This window comes from Synchiropus splendidus, chromosome 8 (genome assembly GCF_027744825.2).
Source record: "Synchiropus splendidus isolate RoL2022-P1 chromosome 8, RoL_Sspl_1.0, whole genome shotgun sequence".
Taxonomy (NCBI): Eukaryota; Metazoa; Chordata; class Actinopteri; order Syngnathiformes; family Callionymidae; genus Synchiropus; species Synchiropus splendidus.
The window spans coordinates 7,404,723-7,413,935 of record NC_071341.1 but is presented as its reverse complement, the minus strand read 5'-3'; the positions used below and the strand labels follow the sequence as shown (position 1 = coordinate 7,413,935).

Sequence of the window (9,213 nt, the reverse complement as noted above, 5' to 3'; positions counted from 1 at the left end):
TACAATACTTTATTCAGAAACGTTTCCTGGCAAATCTAAACACCAAACATCAGAAACTACAAGTAATCTACAAGGTTTACATCAAATAGATTAAAAATATTTATATTATTCAAACAGTTTCTAAAATGTACAGAAGCATCAGCATTTACTCAAGAAAAACATCAGTGAGACAGTTGTGATTATAGTAAGCTAATACTCATTGTGTTTTAAGGAACGTTGGACATTGTGAATGAATGTTCTGCCGATACTGTTTGAGCAGAAGACTCACAAAAACATGAAATAAAGGTCACAATTTTGTGTCTGACAGACATGATTTATGAATATTTTACTCAATTATCACAATTAATATGCTCAATAAATATGATAATTTCTCAGCTATTGTGTTAAATATGTAGCTCAATTACATTATTCCAAACAAATGAGTAAAAATTTGATATTTCACTTTGATTTTTGTCCAAATGATGAGTCACGTGATTTTTCTCAGGTAAACACAGCACACTTCAGTAACAAGAGCTCTTCGTACAAATTCTATTTACACGACAGATCGCTCTGGGGAGGATGCACAGCAGTTTGTGTTTGAATCCAACTGTTTTCTCCATATCCATGTTGTGTCAGTGAGGCTGTCTTCCCAGAGGCCAGCACTCAGGGTCGCAGGGCGAGAAGAGAAAAATCCAGAGCGGCTATTGAAGCTGGATCATGTTATCCACAGCTGGATCCAAAGGTGTTGAATGAGCCCAAAGTCAAGTGTTTGTGAGGAGAAGCTGGACCACTACCAGGGTCTCCACATGGACCGAGACGGGTAGGTGATGGTGGGCATGCCGAGAATCTCCCTGCTCTCCATAACATCCGTGGAGCTCTGGTTGTGCTCGCTGTCGGTCTCATCCAGGTCGGAGCAGAGGTCCTCGCTGGAGGTGGTGGACGGGGCCGGGGAGAGGGCGGAAGACGATGCGCTCCTCCCTCCGGGTGACGCCAGACTCCCGCAGAGACTCTCGCCGCCCTCTCCGTGCCAGCTGCTGCCCTGAGGCTCTGCCACCAGATCCATCAGAACATCCTGGAGGTGGTCGTCGTTCAGGGGCATGCACTCCAGGAGGTGGTTGAGGAGCTCGGCCGCGACTGTGGCGTCGATCCCGGGGCAGCTGGAGACGAACATGTGGACCTCGTGCATGCACTGGATGTAGCCGGCAGCGAAGCGTTCGCTGGCTTCATGACTCAGTGTGTCGCTCTCTGTGAATGAAGGGAGACGGTTATCAATGGCAGAGTGACAGGTGCTTTCAACAACACACATCAGAGCCTTCTGAACTTGAGCTACAATTTTGACATTCTGCACTTCATTATTACCTCAATTTCATTACAAACTTGTGTTGCGTTGGTCTGGATTCATGCTTGTTATAACACCATCCATGCAACTGACAAATACACTCACAAAAATACACTTTTTACTGTTAGTACACTGACTATTGTAAGTCCATGTTCATGAACATAATAAGATCATGTGATGCGATGCAGACCACTACACTGTAAAGCTTTTGAAAGGCCATATTTCCTCATGTCAAAATATAGCTTGCAAAAATGTCTGACTTTGGCTGAATTACAACGTTCTTTGAAACTAAAGGTCCGGTCCAGGTGTTGTGTCAGCGAGTCCACACCTTGAGAGCGGTTTTTCAGGATGTCCTCCACCTTCTTCACTGTCATCTCCAGCACCTCCGCGTTCTCCATTTTGGAATGGAACTGCAAAAGAAGGGCTCGGTTGAGTCCCCGGGCTGTCCGTCAGGTGACAGGTCGCGACACCTCCGTACTTACGTCAGTGTCCGCCAGCAGAGTCCGCAGCTCCTGCAGGCTCTCGTTGATCCGGGCTCTGCGCTTCTTCTCCACCAGCGGCTTCCGAATCTATAAGCATCGATCGCACGATGAAATCACGGGCCGGTAACAAAATGTCTACATGTTTACAGCGAATCAATGAGCGGCACGGTTCGCGACAGACGATGCGCTTTACGGCTCTTATTGTTACAGACCTTTCTGTCGCTCTTCTGGACGCCATAGTAGCCCTCGTCCTCCTCCGGTCCGGTGCTGCTGGGCCGAGCCGCGGGGGCCATGATGAGTCTCCTGCGGGTGTTGCAGTGGTTCTGCTCCGGCGGCGGTGAGGAGCAGCTGGCAAACGGAACCGGTTACAGCAAGAAAAAAAAGGGGGGCGAGGCGCCCTGTGTTTATTGTGCAGTCCAAATGAGACGTGGTGCTGGAGTCGAGGGGCTGTTGTTAGTATTTATAGGGGCTTATTAGCATGTGAATGAGGGGCGAGCTGCTCTCGCTGGGGGACAACAGAGCCCACACGGCCCGGGCCAATCACAGATCACCCCTTTGTCTCCGGACAGACCCGGACTGGGCCCGGAGACACGGACGGACTCTGAGCAGGCGTTCATGTCTGGGTGTCGGGAACGACCGCTTTGTTTATCCAGCACTGGGTTTCCACTGTGAAGGTTTTCATTTGCAGGTCACAACACACTTGAAAAATGAAACAGAATCGTACTCCGATCACTGCGTCTTTTCCTGCACCGTTCCTGGCTCACATTCATGCATTCACCTTCAGTATTTTACACACAACAGGCAACAATGTAATCCAACAACATCATGGTCGCTCTGCTGTCTATATCTAATTCTAACTTTAAAAAAATACAGTGCTTTGCTACTCACCCAACTGTTACATACATTTATTTTTGCATTCCCATTTCGCATCACGGCAACGTCCGACAATAGAAAGTTTGTTTTTCTAAATTCCAAAATCAAATTTTTCTGAAGCGACAACTGCATGCAAAGTAATTATTCAGGCAATATGTGCTTCGATTCATGCATCATTTTAAAGTTCTGTTTTTCAACCCACCTACATTTTTTCGAAAAGATAATGTGGTAGAATACGACTTAAAATCTTAACATTCAATTGAACAAAACACTTTACAACTGACTGTTGTAATAAAACACATTTTGCCCATATATAAGGAAAAATGTATTTCTCCACATAAAATTGCATCATCAACAAATAATTGCATTATTCAGTGTTGCTCAAGAAGTCATTTTGCTTTCTTAAGACGAGGTAACATAAAGGCAAGACGACATGTATAAACAGTTCACGCAATTTCTTTACAAGGTACATCAGCCCTTTCCACCCGAGCGCATGAGTTGCGAGTCAGTGCAAATGCCCGAGCCTCCGCAGACCAACGCTGCTGCTGGCGGATGTAACGCGATGCCTTCAGTTGGCAGCTGGTGCCGGCGGCCCCTCGACCCAAACTGAATCAGCCGGGAATTAAGGGCCCTTCTCCAAAGAAAGCGACAGGTGTTGGCCCTCGCCTCGTTTGTTCTCTCGCTGTTTGGTCACTCCTGGTTCGTGTGCGACTGCGTTCTCACGTTGCGTCGCAGACATTTAATTACCCGCCACCATTTTGCGTTTGGACAAAATGATGAGTAGAGAGACGCAACTTTGAGTTTGGGTTTGTCATGTTGGTGTTTCTGGAGTAATAAATACAGAGCGACATTGCTCTTCAAAACAAACAAAAAAGTAGTGATGTAATAACCAAGTTGTTATGTGCTTAAAACTGGGCTTATTTGTGCTGGTATCATGGGATTGTAAAGCAGTAAATAGTTAATATTGTAAAGCCTGAATGTTGGCAGTAACATCTTCTCCACATTGTTCCAGCCATTGACTATATCCCTCCTGGTGCTCTGCTGCAACTTTATCTTCCCTTCCACCCTGCAGATCATCCAGCCAAGGAGGAGCAACACATCACTCCATCAGTTGTTGACAGTTTTCAGAATCTTAATGTGAACATTTATTGCAGCTTGAAGTGGAGAACAAGCTGCACAGAAGCACAGTTGCTTCCCGGCTCCGCTGCACAGCCACAGACAGAGCCACAACCTGGTCATTATGCATCCCTCAGCTCATTCTCATGCAAATGACCCGGCACAATTCATGCGCTGTAACTCAGTCGTGGTTCAGGTGAGGGTGGGTGACTTATGTTACACACTGTAAAAGCATTTATTTGCCCTGTCCCCCTTCTCTTCCACCTATATGGAGGAAAAGTGTTTTGAAGTGGGGGGACGTTTGGCACCTCGCCACCCACCCCGATCCCAGTTCCACATCTTTAATGGTGCAGACTGGACTGCAGGGAGAGCAGCTGTCTCTGCTCGCTTTTGTTAAGAGCGCTGGAAGCAGACGTCCCCCTTCATTCCCTCTTTCAAGCCCACCGCCTGGCTTATACTGGAGCCATAAAGGATCCACTCACATCAGCAATAATAGCAGGTCGGTGTCAACATATGGACATGAGTCCTACTTCAAAATGCCAGCTGATAACTGTTGATCATGGAGGAACGCTAGGAGGAATTATGCCAGTTAAGCACTGCACTTGTTTTTAGCACTAATATGGAAAACAACATTCCAACTGCGAAATCGAAGCTATTTACAGAACAGAATAATAGTTGCTTGATAACTATTACATTTTTTTAATTAATGATGCAGGTTCATATTATTGTCACAACAGGAAGTATGATGCTAGTAAACAAAGTGGAACGTGTGCCATCACATATTTCCATTTATCAAAAAAATGGACTGACGCCCTACTAACTGGCTATTAAAACTTGGCCCCGTGTCCACTTTAGATTGGACGCTAAGATTTTATTGATAACTTTTTTTAAAATCAACAACTGACTGTTTTCATTATTATTATTATTATTATTATTATTATTATTATTATTATTAGGGGTCAGCTACTCGTGTCCAACCGAAGTGTCACGGCGCTCCGGTATCGTCGCGTCTAGACGGGATTCTGATTTAGAGGCGTTCAGTCATAATCCCACAGATGGTAGCTTCGTAGCCATTTCTCAGGCTCCCTCTCCGGAATAATAATAATAATCATAAAAATAATAATAATAATAATATAGAAGCGTACTGCCTATCTAATAGCCTATTGTCAACCGAGCTCTCTACATTAATTCATACATAAAACTTTCCTACCAACAAACTCACCCAGAATTAGCATTTTAGAATTACAGTGTCGAGACTAGTATCCAAAACCAAACTGAACACTGCATTCAGAAGCAAAAGTCCATTATTCATGCAGACACACATTCCTTTGTTACCACAGAAGAAATTGAAGTAATTTTTTCAAAACAAACCCAGAACTGAAATGCTTTCATTGTTATAAACTAGTGGTTAGTTCTGTATTCAGTGAGGTCTTGTTCTCGACCCTTCACACTGTGTTGACTACATCACACCTACTGACCAGCCTGTTTACCTACATTTACCTCATTCCACCCATCATGTGTATTATGTATAATACCAATAATACTAATACTAATAATGTATAATATGTATTGCCTGTACCGTAATACTCACAAAAATACATTGATCATATGACGGTGATGACAAAATGAGTTGTTCACATGATGTCTATTTTTTCGATGTCCATTAGCTTTGGAGTGCTACAGATCAAACTAGAACAGTTCCCCTCAGACACACCAGCCATCAGCACTGGTACCCCTCAGGGCTGTGTCCTCGCTCCACTTCTCTGCTGCTCCAGTGAAGTTTGCTGGTGACCCCACCATCATCTACCTCTACCTCTAAGTCTACTTATTGTCAGCAGGTGGGTCTATTGGTGTTCTGGAGTGGGAGCAGAACACCAGCTCTCTTCTCAAGAAGCTCCAGCAGAGGGTGTACTCCTGAAGGTTCTTGAAGTAACATGGGGCGACCCAGGAGCTGCTCCTGGAGCTGGAGGTTTGGAGCTTCAACCTAGCAGGACTGAATCAGGGCAGGGACTGTCATGATGGACTCCTCCCATCCCACACATGGACTCTTTTAACTCTGATCCCTCCAGACCAGGACCAACAGGCACCGCAGCAGCTTCCTCCTACCACAATGTGCATTTAGTTTGCACTATATTCATGGTCCACTTGTATATATTGTTTCTGCCCAGGCCTGTTTGTGTTGTCCCCTGTGGCCCATCCCACCAGGGGGCGCGCCACATGGCTCAGCCCACCTAAACTCCCGCCTTGGGATCTACTCTGAGCAGCTGCCTCTTGGAAGCATTTTGCCCTTCAGTTTACATTTGCGATGTTATGATTACCTTTTTTAAATAGCTTTACTTAAACCTTTTGAGAAAGAAGACTTCTGAATGAAAGCAAAAATGATTGTTGCAACATAAACACTGACACAAGGAAAAACAGAAGTGCATCAAGAGTTTTATTAGGGTTAATATTTGAGCGTACAATATATAATGTTCTATGAAATGTCAAGAAAGAGTGCTAGCCTTTCAATATTAAATAAATATGCAGTTAATGGAATAAATAGAAGATTAATATAGGCCTTCTAAGAAACAGGCTACAAGAGGATGACTTCAGGAGAGAAGTACTGAGAGAAGGTCTGTAGAGTCACACCTACATTCATCATATGGGAACCAAAACTGCCCCACGTTTGTCTTCAGAGCTGCATATCTATAAGATACATATCAGAGCAGGGTCTAGTGGTTGCATCGGAAACATCCACTGCACGTCACTACCAGGGCCTCCACATCTGCAGCAAGCCCAGGTGGGATCTGTGAAGTCCCGATTGCTCCTGCTGTCTGTGCCTCAGGTCGGATCTGAGGGCGGCACTCGGTGGTCTGACCAAAGGAGGCAGATCATGTCTGTGCTGCAGCGGCTGCTCATCGCTGGACCTGGGCAGGGACTTGAGCAGGTGGTTCAGGAGACGGGAGCCCAGAGTTTTGTCCATCCACTCGCACGTAAGTAGCATGTTGTGCACCTCGTGGATGCACTGGATGTAGCCGGTGCTGTACTTCTGCTGGGCCTCCAGGCTGTGCGTCGGGTCTGGAGACAGAGATGGAGGTGTTAGCCAAAAATGCCTAAAAATAACTTTGTAATATCAGAAGGAAAGGAACAAAATGGAATATACACGGGAATGTTTTGATAGCGAATCTTGTTTGATCCGTTAAGGAAGGCCACTGTCCCAGCTCCACATTAGTCCACTCCCATTTCCCCATGTGTCAGCAGCAGGAGTCCCTTTTTAAGGATGTCTGCCTCAATGAATCCCACAACCTGCTGCTTCAAGGCCTTTCACTCCACTCCCGAGCACCTTTTTAGGTCAACTGACCACTGCGAACTCTCCTCAGGAGCTGGGTTGGTTCGGGGTACAGTGGGCGGAGCTCAATATTTTATTGGCGTTCACGGAATCAGCAGTCTGTCCTCAACCTCGCCCCTCGACCTCTCTTCAGAAAGTGTTTCCCGGTGCTTGTGTTGAGCTTTGTTGATCAGCTACCAGCCATGATGTGTTGAAAACGTGATACATTTTATTTAATTTAAATAAAGAAATAATGAACTCCATGTGTTATGTATTAGTAATCCGTCACTAATTGATACTACTGGTAACTATTGGTGACAATATTTAAATATACATCACGCACAAAGCAACTTTACTTCTTCGTTTTAGACTGTTGTAATGACGGATGGTTAGTTGATGACGTCTTCCCCATTCTCGCACGCGCCTGCGTGTGTGTAGGTGTGCGCAAGTGCTGCCACCTGCTGGCCGACTTTCAAAACTTCCACGTGACAACTTTCAAACAAAGTCTTGACTCGTCAGGATTAGAAGTGATGCGTTTGAATGAAATAATATTTGAAACGAAGCCTGAATCGGAAGCAGGAAGGTTTCTTACCGGTGAACTTCTGGCCCTGGATGTTCTGCAGATGTTTGACGGTCATCTCCAGTATATCGGCTTTCTCCAGTTTCGATTGCTTCAAGGAGAAAAATATCACATACATGCTTTTTTCCCACACTGGTTTACCAGAACAAGCGGGCGAAAGATTACTCACATCGAGTCTAAACGCTCCGATGACGGTTTCTTTGAGTTGATCCAAACAGTTATTGATCCGCTCCCGACGTTTCCTCTCGATCAGAGGTTTCCTCATCTGCGGGAGAAGAGCTGCTTTGTAAAACGCGTCACACTTGCTCCAGAGTTTCCAGCTTCCTGTACCTTCCTCTCTTCCTTGACGCCCGTGTGTTTCCCTCCGCTGTTAGTTGAAGCGGTCATGATTCTCGTGGGTTTGATGGAGGCTCTTCCGTGTGAGTCCGCGCGTCTCTAGGGCCCAGGGCCCCGCGTGGCCCTCATATTTATACCACTGTATTAGCATGTGAATGCTCCGGCTCTTTGGCGGTGGGATTTTCCCACACACGGGGTCCCATCAGTCAAGACTGGCAGGTCACACAGGCTCCATTCAAGAACCAATGAGACCCGGGGAGAAAAACAGCCACAAGCGACAGATGTCCAGGATGAAACCACGCACCTCCCTCTCTCCTCAGCCTCCACCCAAGCAAAACTACTCCTTCCTCTTCTCACACCACGAACAAGAGGCTGCAGTTACTGTGATTTGCCCCGGGGGGAGCCGGGTCTATTCTCCTCAGCAGCAACAGTACACCTGCGCAACACACAACACACAACATGATTCCTCACAATGGACGGACCATACACACGGGACGGAACAACTGGGCGTGTGTGCGAGCGCAGAAGATTCAATAGAGGGAATGGAGAGCACATATAATAATAATAATAATAATAATAATAATAATAATAATAATAATAATAATAATAATAATAATAATAATAATAAAACATTGAAAACGTAAAAATAATATGAAACAGTGGCATCATTTCAGTGCCACTAGATGGCACTCTGTGTTCTAAAACTTGAACTTTTTTCATTTTTTTCCAATGAAATCTCCCCTTGTAATCCATCATCAGCATCACGATAACGTCAACCCTACATCACTATAAAAACACAAACATATACACTGTTGATAAAATAACAAAAAAGACACACAATTACAAGATGAATTCGTACAAAAAAGGGATTTTTTCACATCAATTCTGCAACAATGTGGTTTGATTATAAACCAGCATCTCACACTAAAGACAAGAATCGAAATTCAAAAAGCAGAATTCCTTTAGTTCTCCACGAATCATAGGAAGCAGTGTTTCATCTGATGGTCATGTCGCAGCTTTGATCACTCAATGTTCAAGTGGTGGGCATCTGCTGGTGACTGTTTCATTGAACAGATGTCATGTTGACCACATGACCCCCCCCCCCCCCCCCCCCCCCCCCCCCCCCCCCCCCTTTCAAAGTGGGTCCCTAAAAACTGAAGTCCCCTGTTTTTGGGAGCCACGCGACGGCTGGGTCGTGGGA

General features: G+C 45.4%; 2 protein-coding genes across 3 annotated transcripts; both read right to left on the bottom strand.

Annotated features, from left to right (window-relative positions):
* Positions 1–2,290, bottom strand: her13 (hairy-related 13). Its single transcript, XM_053872445.1, has 4 exons — positions 2,013–2,290; positions 1,801–1,887; positions 1,647–1,728; positions 1–1,224 (listed from the first exon to the last, which is right to left on the bottom strand). The coding sequence occupies exons 1-4, from the start codon at positions 2,091–2,093 to the stop codon at positions 770–772; spliced, it is 705 nt and encodes a 234-aa protein (XP_053728420.1). The 5' UTR covers positions 2,094–2,290; the 3' UTR covers positions 1–769.
* A 4,112-nt stretch (positions 2,291–6,402) lies between these two features.
* On the bottom strand, positions 6,403–8,127 carry her8.2 (hairy-related 8.2). 2 transcript variants are annotated; one of them, XM_053873414.1, is made up of 4 exons: positions 8,007–8,127; positions 7,846–7,941; positions 7,689–7,767; positions 6,403–6,846 (listed from the first exon to the last, which is right to left on the bottom strand). In XM_053873414.1, the coding sequence occupies exons 1-4, from the start codon at positions 8,061–8,063 to the stop codon at positions 6,536–6,538; spliced, it is 543 nt and encodes a 180-aa protein (XP_053729389.1). In that variant the 5' UTR covers positions 8,064–8,127; the 3' UTR covers positions 6,403–6,535. The 2 variants fall into 2 exon arrangements, with proteins under 2 accessions (XP_053729389.1, XP_053729390.1); XM_053873415.1 differs by having other exon boundaries at positions 7,846–7,955; positions 8,007–8,106.
* Between the last annotated feature and the right edge of the window lie 1,086 nt (positions 8,128–9,213).

Excerpts from the sequence above, each read along its gene's own strand:
- her13 (XM_053872445.1), bottom strand. The coding sequence starts at position 2,093 with ATGGCCCCCGCGGCTCGGCCCAGCAGCACCGGACCGGAGGAGGACGAG. Across the intron at positions 1,729-1,800 it reads CTCTGCTGGCGGACACTGAC|TTCCATTCCAAAATGGAGAA; the intron begins GTAAGTACGGAG and ends CTTCTTTTGCAG. Across the intron at positions 1,225-1,646 it reads CCTGAAAAACCGCTCTCAAG|AGAGCGACACACTGAGTCAT; the intron begins GTGTGGACTCGC and ends CTTCATTCACAG.
- her8.2 (XM_053873414.1), bottom strand. The coding sequence starts at position 8,063 with ATGACCGCTTCAACTAACAGCGGAGGGAAACACACGGGCGTCAAGGAA. Across the intron at positions 7,942-8,006 it reads GCGTCAAGGAAGAGAGGAAG|ATGAGGAAACCTCTGATCGA; the intron begins GTACAGGAAGCT and ends CTTCTCCCGCAG. Across the intron at positions 6,847-7,688 it reads CCAGGGCCAGAAGTTCACCG|ACCCGACGCACAGCCTGGAG; the intron begins GTAAGAAACCTT and ends CTCTGTCTCCAG.